This window comes from Xiphophorus maculatus, chromosome 6 (assembly GCF_002775205.1).
Source record: "Xiphophorus maculatus strain JP 163 A chromosome 6, X_maculatus-5.0-male, whole genome shotgun sequence".
Classification (NCBI taxonomy): domain Eukaryota; kingdom Metazoa; phylum Chordata; class Actinopteri; order Cyprinodontiformes; family Poeciliidae; genus Xiphophorus; species Xiphophorus maculatus.
This window is the reverse complement of record NC_036448.1, coordinates 5262995-5280475: the sequence shown is the minus strand read 5'-3', so window position 1 is coordinate 5280475 and position 17481 is coordinate 5262995. Positions and strand designations below refer to the sequence as shown.

At 39.6% G+C, this 17481-nt stretch overlaps 1 protein-coding gene across 3 annotated transcripts; it reads right to left on the bottom strand.

Annotated features, from left to right (window-relative positions):
* Nucleotides 1-614: 614 nt before the first annotated feature.
* LOC102231363 (SUN domain-containing ossification factor-like) lies at nucleotides 615-17026 on the bottom strand. 3 transcript variants are annotated; one of them, XM_023335059.1, is made up of 24 exons: nucleotides 16741-17026; nucleotides 14878-14995; nucleotides 14015-14110; nucleotides 12679-12881; nucleotides 12481-12576; nucleotides 11922-12054; nucleotides 11707-11824; nucleotides 11485-11609; nucleotides 11310-11377; nucleotides 11107-11214; nucleotides 10070-10175; nucleotides 9663-9683; nucleotides 9346-9401; nucleotides 8059-8138; nucleotides 7163-7225; nucleotides 6987-7049; nucleotides 6735-6825; nucleotides 4890-6152; nucleotides 4711-4798; nucleotides 4285-4389; nucleotides 3897-4051; nucleotides 3566-3657; nucleotides 2762-2808; nucleotides 615-2675 (listed from the first exon to the last, which is right to left on the bottom strand). In XM_023335059.1, exons 1-24 carry the CDS (start codon nucleotides 16803-16805, stop codon nucleotides 2217-2219), a joined length of 3819 nt encoding a protein of 1272 aa, XP_023190827.1. In that variant the 5' UTR covers nucleotides 16806-17026; the 3' UTR covers nucleotides 615-2216. The 3 variants fall into 3 exon arrangements, with proteins under 3 accessions (XP_023190827.1, XP_023190828.1, XP_023190829.1); XM_023335060.1 differs by having other exon boundaries at nucleotides 14878-14992; XM_023335061.1 differs by lacking the exon at nucleotides 9663-9683.
* Nucleotides 17027-17481: the final 455 nt, after the last annotated feature.

The window sequence follows — 17481 nt, the reverse complement described above, 5'->3', positions numbered from 1 at the left end:
CTTTGTTTTTTAACCAGCATTTCATTGAGCAGTAGTTGGCATAGTAGATGAGCTCTTCCGCCAGGTGTTTGCTAATTGCTGCTGGCTAGTCTGAAGGAGCTGAGTGGGGGCGGTGTGGTTGGAAACTGCAGCTCTGAGGAGTTTGCTGGGCCTTGAAGGCGGGGCTAGGTCCATCCAGGCATTTTCCACAGCTGAATGGTTGCCACGGGAGACTAGAGGATTTCTCAAACATGCATGAAAGGATCAAAGCGACACTACAGGTATGTTTTGATAAAATTATAACATGATTTAAAGCTAAAAATGGAGACAATTTTACAAAATACTGGCCTGTTAAGTGATTTGTATCCATAATGTACAAGTCAGACTGAAATGCTCCATGTAACCAAACAAATGTAACATGGTTTTATGTTAATTATGACGCCAAGAGGTTGGTTGTAAACCCATTGGGTTTATAAATGTTACGGGTATTTAAAATATGAATCCTTAGAAGAGATAATCTTTGGGATATCAGTGTCTGTCTTTTACAGATCAGAACCCCAAAAAAGTGCATCATGTACAGTTTTAGTATTTTTATTAGGCGAAATAGAACGCCTACGGAAAGGACAAACGCCCAGCTTATCTGAATGAACAACAGTCTAGTCCATCCATTTATTTCAGTCACTTTTATATGCAGCGTTACCTGGAACAGAAGAAGTAGTGGTTGTCGTACAAATGTCATTCAGAACGTCTGACGAACAACGCAGAAAACAGTAAAAAGTGAAATTTCTCTATGAATCCTATGCTAAAAAAAAAAAATAAAAAGTCTCCTCCACTTTTCAGACACTCCAGAAATAAAATCTAACCATGCAAGTAAAGAGATCCGGGAGAGAAAAAAAAAAAAAAAAAAGCCTGACTTTCTGATTCCTATAATTAAATGCTGGAAAACAAAAAAGCAGCAACTTTTGCTTTTCTATATTCAAAACCAAAACTTCCCTACGTTTCATTTACAACATAAAAATCTGACGTCCAAAGTTAGAAATGCAGATATTTTACACCAGAGTGCGTTTCTAAGCAGCGTGAAGAGAATTTTAAAAATGTTTTATTTCCTTCACACTCGTCTCCAGTCGAGTCATTTGCAGACAGCAGAACAACATTTTACAAGCTACATTACCTGCAGCGCTTCCCGAAAGCAAACATTTTCCACTCCGGTCGACATTTCAGCACATTGCCCTGAACACGCCTCCTAACCGGGGCGCATTCTCCACTTGAAGAGAGAGAGAAAGAGAGATTCTCTGAAGAAATACTTCACACTGTGAGATGGAACACAAAAAGCTGCTGATGGGGTTGTGTGTACAGTTCAGGTCAAAGGTTAATTTTCACTTCTACTCGGGATGACAAGGAACTGCTGCAAGGATGCTTGAAAACAAGAATCAAGTTTCAAACGTTTTGATTTATTTAGTGATTTTCTGTGAAGAAATATACTTGTATTTCTTTAACCCTTCCTTAGAAAGACCATACTTAGTCGCCAAAAAAAGGCAGTGGTTTAATTTGTGGCTTCATATTTGTAGCTCTACATATCTACAAAGTATCTGCAGGGCCTAACAAGTCAAATTTAAGACTGAGACATTTTTAATGCTGCCTGGAATGAAATTTAAGACGAAAAGAAAAGGATAACTATAGGGGATAGTTGGACCAAATTTGGTGTTAAAAATTAACTTGCATTTTAAAGTGTTGACATTCATAGTGGGATTTTAGAGGGAAAAAAAGGGGACAGTAATAAATGTTTTCTAAACATAGTCAAAGAAAAGACATACAGTACAGATTGAAGAGTAGTGGGCCGAGGATGGAGCTTTGAGGAACCCCTCAGGTGAGAGGAGCTGGACAGGAACTACTGAGAACAAAGGGTTGGTTGATCATGTTTAAAGTGCTTCAGGGATTTTGTTTTCTACTAAAGCTACTGTAAAGAAGGAGAACCTCTAGTATCCTATATTAATTCAGGTGAGTAGTAGTCTGATTTTCATAAAACAAAAATGCTTTAGCTGGAGAGCTGGAAGGAGTAGTTCAACTGTACCAAATAGAAACTTTGACAAAAACTGAACAGAGGATATGAACACAACATTATTATTTTTTTTTTTTACTGAAAAGGATGAACAGATTGTCTGATGGAGGTTGGAGCTGCCATTAGCTACTGGAATCTAACAACCAGCTTAGCATTCAAGTTCAGGACTCTTGCAGAGTCACACAGGACCTGGGATTGCAACCAACGGACCGGAGTTGTGCTCCGTCTTTTTGTTGACAATGATGTCCTGTAAAGTGACGGGCGCCGGCTCGTTATCGTCCCTCCGAGGAGCGTGAAGCAAGTCCACCACGGCGCAGGCGGGCTTCAGACGCCTGCGTCTTAGCGCCCGTTTTTCTGCTTGTGTTTTCACCGGAGGGAGCCCGTCGCAGATCCTGGAGCAGGCCGACCTGATGCCGCAGAAAGACGGGTCGTCGGACTGAGAGGACCCTTCGGAGCTTCCCTCCGACGGCGAGTCCCTGAACACGGGCTGGAGCAAATGTTTTATGAGCGGCGCGGCGTGCGCGGTGACGTCTCTGCGGCTACGTCCGACGGCTCCGTTGCACAGCTCGGGAGCGGACTGGAAACAGGGTTTCAGCGTCTCCACCCGGTCTGGAGGTTTCAGCTTACGCCGCCGCCTCTGTGTGTGGCGAGGAGAGAAGAACAAGATTAGTGTTTGCTCTTCAATTCAATTTTTATGTAGCAACGGAATCGATTTTCACACACCTTTCTGTTCGCTGGACAAAGACTGTTTTCCTCGGCGTGCAGCATTCCTTTAAACAAAATAAGAAAGCTCTTTTTATAATCTTGCAGTTACTACATTCTCCTGGTGATATGGTAATGTGGTAATGTGATATAATAAAAGTTTCACAGACTCAAATTTAAGACGTAAGATCTTTTTTAAAAACGCAAATGGAATTTAAGACCTTTATCTCCTCAAAAAAGGTATGAACTTCATCCAGCCAACTGGCAATAAATTTGCATTTATCCATCATGGACACTAAGAAGCTAGCTCGCTAGCAATGGCATGCTAGCAATGACTTATCTCAAAAGCCCTGTGAGAAAAAAAGTTACATGTAGAACGTACGAGATTAAATACTTCTGCCAAGACAAAATTTCAGACCAGTGATTAATGTATTTAAGGCCAACTTACATTTTTAAAAGGAAATTAAGACTTTTGAAGACCTCTTTTAAAAACCACAAACTGAATTTAAAACCTTTTTCTCCAAAAAGATGTATGAATGTCATCCAGCCAACTGGCATTACATTTGCACTTATCCATTGCAGAACTAAAAAGCTAGCTAACTAGCTAGCGAGGGTATGCTAGTAGTTGCCTCAAAAGCCCTGTGAGAAAAGAAATTACATATAGAACACATGAGATTAAATAGTCCTACCAAGACAATTGGCAGAATATGTGATTAACATATTTTAAGCCAAATTACTTATGAATTTAAGACATTATAAGGCCTTAGTTTTAGATACATGAATTTAAACCTTTTTAGGTTTTTAGGATCACCCTGATAATCTCACCTTCAGCGTCGGCCAACTGAAAGGTCTCAGAGTTTACGAGTGGATAAGATGCCCTCCTTTTCAATCCTGTCTCATCGCAGGGAGGATATTGCCTGTTGTGCAGACAGAGATGTCATGGTTGAGATAGAAGCATGCAGTAAGCTCGTCACCTTAAAATCAGTTTTGCATTCAACCTCGCAACGCTACACTTTTTAAGTGTAATAAAAATCCACGGCAGCTCAAAATGAAATGAGCACAAGCATCCTCGGCCTATTTAAATCGCTTATTGATGCCTTTCGAATGAGAATCGCACATTAGGCTCATAATCGACGTTGTACTCCTTTCGTTGTACCTTTCGGGACTGCAGTAGGTGGGACGTTTGGTGCTGGGTGGTTCTGGATCCGCGGTGGGAGGAACGGCGATGCGGAAGTGGTTGACGCACAGCAAAATGCCGAGACACACACACAACACGAGAGAGAGCAGCAGGTAGTTCTGCCTGTCGGTCACCTGGGAGACACAGACGAAAAGCAAAAAGGAAGCAATAATATTCCACGCACTTTACGAACACGGAGAAAATGCGTTAGATGTCAGTGAACTTGTCTGGTACACAATGTCTGAAAAATCTGTCTTTCTACATCCCAACCTGGTAAATTAAACAGACTAACTGTCCTCAGTTGTATCAGGTTAATAAAGCTGTGATAAAGCAGATGAAGGCTTAGTGCCGGCGGCGCTGCGTCTACCTCATTCTGCAGCTGGCTGACTCGGACAGACAGGTTGAGAACCAGCTGAGTCACATTCTCCAGCTGGCCCTGCAGCAACTGAATGGATTCAGTCTGACGCAGGTCCTATAACAAGACCATTAATAAAAAAAAAAAAAAAGAAACAAGAACACAATGAACAAACACCTTGGAATCATAACCAGCAATATGCACATTTCAAATCAATCTCTAAAAAAGGCAGAGAGGACGCCAGAAATGATGTCTTTGTGCTTTTAAGACTCGGTAAAAAGAAGTGCCGCTAACCCCTAACCCTATGACAACCCTAACCCTAACCCGCTGCAAACAGACCTACAGAAAGAACCTTTCAGAAGAAGTTCTGCGATCAGGTCTAAAACCATCTCACTTTGTCTCTGTCAGGCCAGCTGGTCTTTGCTAGCCATTGCTTACCTGCTCCTCTGCTATTCTGGATGTGTTTTGGAGCTTAACGATGGTTTTGTTGAAAGCTCTTTGCATCTCCTCCATCTGCTTCCGGTACCTTGAATTAAAAAAATACAAAAAAATGAAGCTTTAAAATCCCTCTGAAGCTGTAGAGTTGAGAATTGCAGAACAGCCTCTTGTAGAATCACCTCTGGCTAAGCTGCTCCAGGTAGCGCCCGCTAAGGGACATGTTCACCTCTAGCGCCTTGATTCGGTTGTTAAGTCTCATGAAGACCGACTCCTTCTGGCTGGAACCGTGCACCTGGTTTCCGTTTTGCTCCGTACCGTTAAAGGGCTCTGCGTAAATGTCTAAAAGAGACGGTGAGGTAGGAGAAGTGCTGGTCGGAACAGAAGGACGAAACAGCTGGTCTTGGCCGCCCGATGGAACTGGGAATTCTTCCGCCGGATCGTCCGTTTTGGCGTCAGTGACGGGACTGGGGGCGGGTTCGGGTTCTGTGGTCATGTCTATTGCCATAGGAGGAACCTCAGACGAGGTAGGGAAACTCTCCGGCGGCTCAACCTGGTTCTTTGAAGAAGCGGATGAGGAAACTGGAGTCTGACTGAGGTTATCCTGAGTTTCATTGGAGGCACTGGTTTCCTCCTGTGCGGGGTCGACATTGGGTTTTTCCTCGGTTGGATCGTCATCTGCTGAGATGCTGGGTTTCACCTCCGCAGAGCTGCCACTGAGAGAGAGCGAAGGCTCGACGAGTTTGTCCTCTGTCGACACATCCTGGCTCTTTTCAGGCCCCGACTCGTGCTTTGGTTCCTCAGAGGAGACGTCTGGCGTTTCTACGACAGGCGTGGCTTTGGCAGACGAAGACTCGGTGGCGCTGGGTGCGGGGAGGATCGGGATCTGACTGGGCTCCAGATCGTTGTGCTCGGACACAGATCCCTCTGGGTTCTCTGAAGGCGGTGCCGCCTCTGCGTCCGTCGCGTCTCGATCTGGCTGCAGCTCAGAGGCTGCCTCTGTCTCATCGGACTGACCCGCCTCGCCGGGATGAGGTTGAGGCTCGGGTTGGGCAGAGGAGGAGGGCGGGACCGAGGGTGTCACGACAGAGGGAATTTTTTCAACTATGTCCACTGTTTGGCAAGTCCTCTTTTTGGACAGGGAAGCTGAACACTGCTGCTGGAGGAACTCCTGGAAAGAAGTCGTGCAGGAACAAGAGGAAGAACGCGCAGCGCAGTATTCTAGGTTTTCTTCATCCCGTTTCTGATTGTCCTTCTTGTCGTCTTCCAGCTCCTCCTCCTTGTCAAGGAGAATGATTGTGGAGGTGATCGATTCTTCCTCTTCTTTTCCCAATGGAATGATGATTTTTTCCTCCACTAGGGGGAGCTTTTCTTCACAGTTTTCAGTAATTGATGCGTCTGGAGCAAATGGGTCGATTAAACCCTGCATGTCTGCAGCGTTTGGACTGGAAACACAACATGAAGAGGAAAACCAGGTCTGTATTAGACACAGCAACATGAGGGCACAGGGTAGAGGACTTCAATGATAAAAATACTTCACAATCATCTATGAAATATCAATAGAGTATACCACGGAACTGTTTTTGTAATATAAATGCAAGCGATAATAAAAGTTTTTATCCACCTTAAACATTTTTATTAATTGCATTCTTCAGCATTTTCTATTGGGAGCCATGTCATAGACTACCACATTATATTGCATGTTATTAAACTTCTGAGTCAATCAGATTACCTGATAAACCACTACACTTGGTGCTATTGCGGAGTTGCAACATTTGCTACATTTTCAGCTGCTGCGGTTCACTTTCACCCCGCACCGTGTCAAACCAATCAAATCTTTTGAAAATCCTGTTTCTCCTCCCTCACTTGTGGCGTCGCTGCACCAGGAACCACTGATCATTTGATTTTGGTTCCCAATACTCCAGCCTACTGGACTATCAGGTGTGAAAACACCAGAAGTCTAGACTTTGACTGGGCCATTCTACTATGATGTTGCTCCGTATTCTAGGACTGTGGCAGGTTCTTACACAGACTCAAGGTCAGTGGTCGCAGTTTCCGTGGCGGTTTCAGCTTGTTGGGATTGTTCACTTATGTTCACATCTTGAGATGAAAGGTTGCCTTGGGAAAAACAAGAGAGGCGTTAAATAATAACTAGCTGTCACCATGACGTCACTTACTGACATACAGGAAGAAGCTTCATAGTGTGCTGAACATCACAGATATTCGTTTTAGTTAGAGGAAAGCAGAACGGATGAAGTCAGTAGAGATCGTGTTTATACCTGTCGTCTCCTGATTACCTCCAAGGACAACAGCAATGTCCTTCACCATGTTGAAAATGGCATCTGAGGAAACGAAAAGCCCAAACACTACGGTTACGAGACGCTGCAGCACGGAGCTGTGAGCTCTTATTACCAAGACGCAAGTCATTAATACAACTATTGAGTTGATTCAAGACCTTTCGCTGATCCAATCAGATTATTGGACTTGTCTTCTCCAGGTACACTCCCAGGAGGATAATCTGAAATGAGGATTGAAAGCTCAATGAGATTTAAAATAAATAAATGAATAATTCATTTATTAAAACATTTTACTAAACCAAAAATACTCATAATTAAACAAGTGACTTTTTTTTAATTATGCAGTTTTTTTATTATAATTTTTTTTTATTTGCTTTCTTCCCATAACATACAGTAATCAGTTCTCTGTCCAGTCATGGCGAATCATTTACTAGTAGTTTTAGTAACAGAGGAAGATGAGATGATCTCATTGACTGTATGTTAGGGATGCACTGATCCACTTTTCTTCACTCCCGATACAAGTATCGGCCGATACCGATCCGATACAGAAAAACATCGCTGAACTGACTTAAAACGTTTCTGTTTTTCCCCCGCAGACATAAGTGTAATAAATTGCAAATTTATTTGATGCACCAGTGCAGCATTAGGTGGTCTAACATGAAAAACAACAGAACTTTAATTTGTGGAATCAGTGCAATTAGGAGTAAAACAGCCGATGTAAAGTAGAAAAAACTGAAAACGACTGAAACAATAGGTTGACTACTTTGGTCAAACGGATAAAAAACAAACTGCAACAAACCTTCTTATATAATTGCTCAGAAAGTGCAATTAGGAATCCTAAATGAAATGTAAAATAAAGCATGACGTCGCTCAGATTACGAAGCATAGAATTAATAGATGAATAGATCTGCCTTTATGGATACTGATATTAATTTTAGATCTGTGCATCTCTACTATACAGTAAATGTTTGAGTATGCATAGAATTGTTTTTTATTTTAATTTAAGACAAAAAAAAAAAGTTCCTAATATATTGTGTGGACAGTATGAGCCCACCTAGATCATCGTCCTGATCTTCTGGTCTCTCTGGAGGATCAGCGATCTCGTACTCTTCCACCATGCTTGTTCCGAACACCCTGACAAAAAAAAAAAAAGTTTAAAAAAACCCAAACAAACAAATTGAAACATTTCTAATGCAAGAAAGGAAGCGTCCTCCAGTAAGCAGGTAATTAAGGAAAGTGCTTTTACTAAAGTTAACCTTTGGTTCCGGTAACCAAAGGTGTGATACAGGAGATTAAAAATACTATCTGTGAATTGAGTTCAGGTTATTTGGTATGAAATTAGCAGGTCTATTAGTTAGAAACAAGTTAATCCTAACTAGAGGGATTTGTAAATGTGTACAATATCAAACAGAGAAGAAAATTCATCTGTACAACTTCTAATACATGCGTGTTTTTATAATTGTCTTGTTTGAGTTTTTTTTAAAGCATTCAATTAGGGCTACGACGACTGACTATATTAGTAATCTATTATTCTGCTGATTAATGATTAATCTGTCAAAAAAATGGAGAATTCTGCAGATTTGTCATTTGACCCCTTTTCATGTAATATTACAAATACATTAAAAGACGCTAATAAATAATTCAATTCCTTTTTAAATAGAACAATAAACATTTTAATGCCTAAAATGCCTTAACGTGGCATCCCTTGAGTGATCGCTTGATCATTTGTAGCAAAGGATGCATCTGCAGCTAATAAAATATTTCTAGCATCAACATGTGAAAGGTTCAGTCCTTCCTGCTCGACTTATCAATACAGTACAGGGCTGATCTGTTGATTGTTTTTTGGATTAAGTGATTAGTAATTGGTATGAAGGTGATGCTTAACAGGAAATTGTAGGACATATTTACAGTTTTTTTTTTAAATCTTTAATTCAAATTGTTAATATTTCTTTGTGTAGTTTTGGCTTAATTACTACTCTGAGCATGTTGCAGCTGTGAATGTGTTGCTCTTTCAGCAAATTGTCTTTTTTTGAGTCTGTGTACTCATGCATACGGTTAACGATTATGCAAATAGTGATCAGCTAATGTAGTGATCAATTTATCACCAGTAATCGTTTCAGCCCTACTTCCAATGTTTTTATTTTATTCTGTGTGGCTAAAAATACATCTGAATTCCTTTTTCGAGTCTGTATACTCTGGTCAACGATTAATCTATTGCTAAATTAGCTGACGATTATTTGAATAATCAATTCATCACGATTATTCATTTCAACCCTACTTCCAATGTTTGTTTTTTTCTTTCTTATTCGTCCTGCTAACACTAATCTGAAAGCTAACGTACCTTATGAGACTCAGGGGACAGAAATGTTCCGAACCGAAGTGAGAGACCAGCTCCACCTGAAAAAACCCCAAAACGCCAGATTATGTGGTAAAGACGCTCAGAACAAATCAGAAATGTCAGCAGCTGATTTAACTTGGCTGAGAAATCAAAGAAATTTCAGTGAACAAACTGGCTGGCGTGAATAATTCAGAAGACATGAAAGATGAAATACTCGTTGAGATTTCCTTCTAGTAAATGATTCGTTTACTAGGACGGAAGTCAGACAATCATCCTGTCGATGATGCGAACAGCGTGCGCTACAAGAAGAACAGGCTAACCTTTATGTACTTGGTGAACATCTGAGGCGAGAGAAAAGAGAAGGGAGAAAACAAAGAGAAAAAGATTTAGGATATATAGGCATGCTTACAAACAGGATGACATAAAGAGCTCAGCTCTAATGAATAACAGCAGGTGAAGCGGTGCCACCATCTCACCGCAAGAGACCAAGCCACAAAACATGCTTTTAGAAAAATATGCAATACAAGCAACACATAGAGACAAATATATATATATATATATATATATATATACATATATATATATATATATATATTATAGAAAATTCAAAAGTGGCCATGTAAAGAGATTAACATAAATTTGTACAAACAATAAAGAATTAGTTGTTTTTTTTACTGTGCTTTCCATCAACAAAAACACAATGAACTTTGACGGCGGTTCTGCTCACCTTCACGTATTTAGCATAAAGATGCTCGTCCAATGGGAAGCTCTGAACGGTGCGTTCGTCCCTGGCGTGAAAGGTTCCCAGCTTTGACCACTTATTTGTCGGGTACCTGCAAACGTTCATTCATACGACACAAGTTACTCCAACGACGCACACGTCTGAAGGCCAACAGCCACAATCTGGTGTTACCATGACTGACAATACGTAAGGATTTAAAATCTGATGATGTCCAAACGTGCCCATGGACGTTTACTTGGTTTTTAACAATAATGAAAAACGAGGTAGTAATAAAGTTCCTGTCTGATTTCTAGCTTTACTGACATTGAATACAGAATGCAAAAGTTTTAATTTAAAGAGAATTAGAGTAAAGACCAGTTACTACAAATGCACATCACACTTTTCAGATTGTAATAAAAAATTCTCTGCTCTTTAGTTAAAAAAAATGTCTTACAATTATGAGAATAAAGTTGTTTTAGTGTAAAAAAAAAAAAAAAAAGACATGACCACCTCTGTCCGCGTGGTTCTTTCCTCGTAATACACAAGTGTTTGCACGATCGTTTCAAAGTCCTGCTACTGATAATAACTTGATGCTGATGTGGTAAAACATTATTTAATATTTGCTTCACCTAAACCAAAGTATAACTTTGCAAGATGCTCAACATTCCTCATTTCAATTTTGTTATTTTTTTGAGTTCTCATAAAATTAATACTTCACACTCCTAATACTGGGACTGTATTGTTGTAACATTATGACTTAATTCCTTTAACAATCTTAGCCTGGTCTATTCTATTGACTTGAATTCACAGTCCAAATAAATGGAAGCCGTAAAGACAAAAAAAAAACATGGCCGCCTTGGTCGACGTGACATCACTCTGAACTATGAAAATCCAAGTAGTGCAATGGTGAAGAAAAAAAAAAATAGAGATATTCCAAAAATTAAGTTTTTAAAGACCAAGAATTTGATTTGGCTCAACATTGGGGTTGGAAAGCAAGAAAACATGAAAATCTAAGGATATTATTATTATTATTATCATATTACCGATCGCTGATAGAGACGAGAAAGTCTTTAGGGGTGGAGGAGAAAAGCTCAAAATTAGCAATGTCCAACTGCTTCAACTGGATGGGCTCACAGAGCTCAATAATGAACCTGAGCAACAGAGATAATGATAATAAAACACATTTAGAATAATATTCAGGTGGAGAATGAAAATACACGTAGTAACTGAAGGCAGAGCAACAAACCAGATTTTAGTGCTGCAGGGGTTTAACATGTACAAGTCCATGTTCTCCTTCAAAATGGCCGAAGTGCTCTGTGGAAAACGTTAGCAGACATCAGATTGATTTACCTTCTTTAAAGTGAAAGAAAGTGGAATGTGTTGACATCTGTGTGGAAAGCAAGAAATAATTTACAAAGTACCTTCGCCTCTGGGTTAGCACCAAGTAACTTGGCCCCGCACTCTACCGAGGCGTAGTTATGGAAGTTCTTCTGGACTTTTTTTACCGTATGAGACCCTCCATTGTTAGAGGTGTGAGTGGACAGAGCTATTGAAGGGAGAAAAATAAGAAGGAGGAAAAAAAGCAGATTTAATCTGAATAATCTCCCAATTTGAAGCGAACCACTTAAAAGTGTTGATCGTACTCTTCTCTTTCTCCACTTCCATCATCTTCCGCTTCCACTCGTCAAAAGTGGGGATGTCCTCGGGGTCTTTGCTGCTCGCAGTGGAGTCTGCGTCGGCGCTGACAGGGGAGCTCAAGTCCTGTCACAGATAATGAGGGAATGAGAGCTGGGACACCTCCTCTGACAGGGGGGAGGGGAAGAAAAAAAAAAAACCACAGCTCGTCTGATCGCCTCACCTGCTCTTTCAGCATGTGCGACGCGTTGGCTTCCAGATGCTTACTGCTGGGAGGACTCGGAGGGGGGGCCACTTCGGCGTTAGTCCCTGTGGTGTGCGCATTGGAGGTGTTCTCCAGCACTATTGGAGGGCTGCTGAGGGAACCAAAACCAGCGTTTATCACTCCTTAAAAGACAAATAATAACAGTACTCCCTCATGGTTTGTCACAGCTGGGGATGCAAGCATCCGAGTGATGGTTTACTGGAGTAAAAGGAGTTCCAATTGATTTACAAATAACCTTCTTTTGGCTTTTTCTGTTTATTTGGTCAGCATTTAATGCAGCTGACCCAAAAAATTGTTAAGCTATAACAATGTGTTTATTTTTTTTTAGTCAGAATATCATGAAAAATTTAGCTGTTCATATTACAGAAAGACGACGATACAAGAGAGAAAACGGCCTCTCAACTACTCATTAGTTGATTGATTTTATCAACCAACTTTAGATTAACTCATTAATCAACTTGCATCCCTAATCTCAACTTTTAATGAGCATTTTTTGGCTCTATATAACTGAACCAACCTGTCATCATAGGGATTGTCTTCTTCTTCTTCTTCACAGTCAACTGGAAGCAGGTCGAAATCAGTGATCTCAGGTGCAGCTGCTTCAGATCCATCACTTAAAGCAATTAAAGAAAACATTTTTATATTTTCAGCAGGAAACATCAAACGCAAACAAAGGTAAATATTTGAGTGGAGTGCAGCGATGGCGGCGGCCTGCCTGTTTGTGGCGACCATGTGGACGCTGTTTACGTTGGGGTCATCTTTGTATGGAGCAGAAATAACAGACATGGAGTTTGTAGGAAGCAGTGGAGGTTCAGAGTCCGGCTCTTCAGATCCAGATGTTTCTTCTTGCTGACGTTCAGAGTTCTGCTCGTCTTCGTCCGGCTCTGCTTCTACAGTCGGCTCATCTGATCCAACGGCCTAAAGGAAAGACGGAGACACTCGGGTGTGATCCTGGATCCATTAACCGCAGCTGAGAGGCTGATTTATGAGAGAGCGCTGAATATTCCGAGAGCGTTCAATAAACACAAAGACAGGTTTGCTTACAGGCGCCATCTTGGTGTTTGGAAGCAGTGAGGATTTACTTTGCTTTCTGCTTTTCCCCCCCTGTATTTAAGTCTGAGTCTTAATATGGCATGTTAGGGCCATTGTAGAAAAAATACAGGGTACATTTTTGTCAAAAACTTCTGATATTTTAAGATTAATCTCAGAAATTTTCTAGGCAAAAAAAAAGATGGAAAGTTGCTAGAAAAACAACTCAGAAATTTCTGAGTTTCAAAAGTCAAATTTTTTTGTTACTTTTGAAACACAGACATTTTCACGTTTTTCTAGAAGTTTTCTGAGATTAATCTCCAAATTTCAACGTTTTGACTTCACAGACTTGGAAATTTCCTTGTTTTCTTTTTTGTTTTTTTTCGAGAAATTTCGGAGATTTTTTGGGTGAAAACTTACTCCTTTTCTTTTCTATCTACAATGACCCCTATACACCATCGTTGCATCTACATCACTTTGTAAAACTATTCCTACACCTTGAACATTTTGTCAGGCTACAACCACCTGAATGTGTTTAGAGGGGATTTGATGTGAAAGCAACACAAGGTAGTTCATATCTGTAAAGCAGGGGGAAAAAATATACATAGTTTTTACAATTAAAAATCTGAAATTTGTTCCAACAACTTGTACAATGAACCTTAGCTGAAAAAACAGCTGTTTTTTTAAAAAAAAAGATTATTATATAAAATAAAACAATTATTACTTATTTTTTAGGTAACTGGTAACTGTATGGTGACTTCATGGTACAAATTATAGATTGTGTTATTGTGATATAAACAAATCAGATAAAGGAATTAAGAATAATTAAACAGGAAAAACAGATGTAGTAAATAAATGAACCAAATGTTCACGAATAGAGTTCAGTAGTAAGTTACACCATTATCACACATTGTTTTCTTATACGCTTAAATATTCCCGTTAAAAAAAATCAAATACTTCAGATATCCTCAACAACTTAGTGTGTGGAGTATTTTTATCATTTTTTTGTCCGTTTCCCCTACCTCAGCATGTTCCACTTCTCGTGTCAGCTGTTCTCCGTTATGCTGATGATCTCCAGACAGCTTCCCATTTTCAGGTAGACTCCAGATGTCTTCATTCTAAAACAACAGAACGAAAGAAAAACACATTCACTTTCAAATACATACAGATAGAAGCATTTGACAAAAAAACAAAGCGATGGTGTTTAAACAGAAGAGTCTGAGACAAGATCAATGACTTTAACAATGTGTCAAACACACGAAATATTATCAAATCAACAAAAAAAATATTCACTGTTTCAAGTGTTTCTGCTCGGGCTGAAACAATTAATCACGATTAATCGAGTATCAAAAATAATCGTCAACTAATTTAGTAGTCGATTAATCGGACTCAAAAAAGGCAACTTTCTGAAAAAACCTCCAACATATTCAGAGCAGTAACTAAGCCAAAGCTGTAAAAAAAAAAAACAAAAAAAAAAAACAATTGTAAACATTTTGCATTTAATATACAAAAAGAAAAGAGAATTTTGTCTGTAAATAGATTTTAGCCAAACATATTCAAGAAGAACAGCTTTAGCTTTACCTGGTTCAGATTTACTAAAGGAAAAGAAAATGTTTATTTTCTTATATTTAAAAAAGGAATTGGATTATTTATTCATTTGCACCTTTTAGTGTATGTCCAACGTTTTTTTAAAAAGTCTTAAATGGTAAAAGGAAAAAAAAAAAAAAATCTGTAAAATGAGGCATTTAAAAAAAATTATTCAGTTTTAACGATTAATCGTCAGAATAATCAGTTACTTAAATAATCCTTAACTGCAGCCCTAGTTTCGCCAGAACATTAATAATGCTTTAGATTATTTCCTCATCACACTATTATAGAGCGTTACCTTCTCATTTGGGTCCGGATCCCCTGAGTCCTCCGTCGCCTGGAAGTCCTGGGAGGACGCCTGATTCTGAGCCTCTGGCTGTGGCTCCGTGGATCCCACATAGCAACTAACACTCCTGCTGCAGTAGAAGAGAATCAGTGCAATAATAACGATGCTGAGTCACCTTGAATGGTAACATCATAATGCACTGATAAAACTGTATAAAAGCTCAGGTATTCGGCACGGAAAGCTAAACTGATATCATCTGTGAAATGACAACAGTTAAAAGACACACCTCAGGAAACAGAAAGTCTTCACTAACAAACTGTCCAAATGAATCTTTTTACTATTATCTGTATTCTTATATGGGCTTCTGGGGTGGTCCAGCTGTTAGTGTCATCGCCTTGCACTAGTGAGTCATTATCTCTTATTAAGAATGGAGATAAGACTTTTAGTTTTAGGAGTTTTGACAGGAGACAAAACTTTAATGGACCCTAGAGACTGATGAGACGTCTAAAATATCAACAAACTTTGAAATAAGTTTGTCCACGACTGAAGCTAATCTTTGCATGACCTAATAATTCTCCTAATAAACAATACTATTGTCATTTTGATATCATTTTAAGGTAATATATTGATAATGACATAGTCATACAAGTTTGCCCTCAAAGACAAATAAACTTTAATATTCTAATTCTTTGTTTACAGTCAAATAATATGTTCTACTAGGTCGCACTGTGGAAGCGTACAGTCATTATGTATTCTTACTTCTATTGGAGCAATAAAAATAATAATATTAATAACACTATTACGTACATTGGGACATGCAATATTCATGAAGTGGTCTACTCCAACACAACAGCGAAAAGTGGAAAACTACTGCTGCTGCTAGTTTCAAAACAGAGCAACAAATAAAACAATAAATGTTAAGAAAAAACAAAAAAAAAACGTATAAGCCAGCGTTTGGTGCAAATTCATAACTTAGCTATTGTTAACGCCAACAAATAATAAGTAAATAAGTCACATTCGCTTATTAATACATAATATGGTGACTAAGGGAGCACCAGGTATTTACAGACAACATAACCTAGAACTGCTATTTCTTTAAACCGAGAAACCAAATTGGTCTAAAAATATCCAATACAGTCATGTCCACTAAGATTTCTACAGAAATGCTTATACTAGTAAAATATTGCGTCACCCTTCCCGCTTTATGATTAACAGCAGTCAGTGGTTGATATGCTGTAACTAACCTTTAATATCATGGGTGGGACATGTTCTTATCCCACAGATGCTGTCTCTGTTGGCGTAATGAGTTCTGTCAGAGGTTCATATTCCCAACAATCTCAGGCTTTTTAATCTTTTTTGACACGAGGGGAAAAAAGAAAACAGCCACTAACCGGTCAGCTGGTGAACCAAACCTGCCTCTTATAGGCTGATCTGAGGTCTGGGACAGTCATTATTAGGAACCTGTCATTACTCAGGCATTGAAGGCTGTAGGGTTTGTTAAGAAAGCTACTCTTGCAGTCCTCAAATAGATTTTAAATTGGACTAATTTATAAAACGTACCAAAAAGTTAGCGACTGTACAACATATTCCTATGGCTACTTGTTGATAGAGTATTGCTGATTCAACCTCAGTCAGCGGCTACAGCTACCTCATCCCAACAGGTCAGAAGTCAGCCAGGTGCCACATCACAACATAACGTCAGGGCTAGCTAGCTAGCTAGCTGCTGCTATACGAGTGTGTTACGGTTTGAGCACGGCATGTTAGCAGTCAGTTAGTTTGTAAGTCTTCTTCTATACGGTCACATAACAGCAAAAACATTTTTTTAAAAAAATATATATGACAGGTGGTTAAAAAAAAACTAATTAAAAAACTCACCAAAAGAGTACAGCTATACATAGCCACACTGACACACTTCGCCACAACAGTTGTGTCATCTTCATCCCTGTCCTGCCGGGACAGACATCGTCGCCGCGCACAAAGAAACGTTTATCCTTGTAGTCTGTGGCTTCTTCAGCGGTGTAAAATATACAACCACCCGATATGCGCGGTTTACGTGCCTGACATGTAACAGTCGCGCTGGTTAACTGTGATGCTAGCCGCAGTTTCCCCAAACACAACAACCTCCTCCTGACAGCCAGTGCGACTCCACGTCCAACAGACCAATGAAAACGCAGAGACGCCCGTTGCGCAGTTCAAACGCCGGGAGCGCTCGTTTTCTACACGCTCGCTGGCCGGATGTGCGGAGGCACCTTCACTCATTGTTACGTCTGGTCCTCAAGCCGCTAATACAGTTGTAAGAATTAAGTCTGTCCATCATATTTGTTGTGGTTGTTTTGTGTCGAGCCCAATCCCACTCCCTAATGTTTTTGCTAGCGCTCTCTCAGTGAACTGATTGGTACATCAGATTCTCTATGTTACAATAAGTCAGTTGATTACATATAAAAATGATCTATTATAAATAAAAACAAGAAAAAAAGTTAAAGGAATCTTAATAATTCTAATATTTTTTGTTTTGTTTTGTTTGGTTGGTTGGTTTTTTTTGTAGCCAAACATTCGAAAAGTAGGAGCGCGCTGGAATTTTCTGACAGCAAATTACCGGGGGCAACAGTTTTCTGT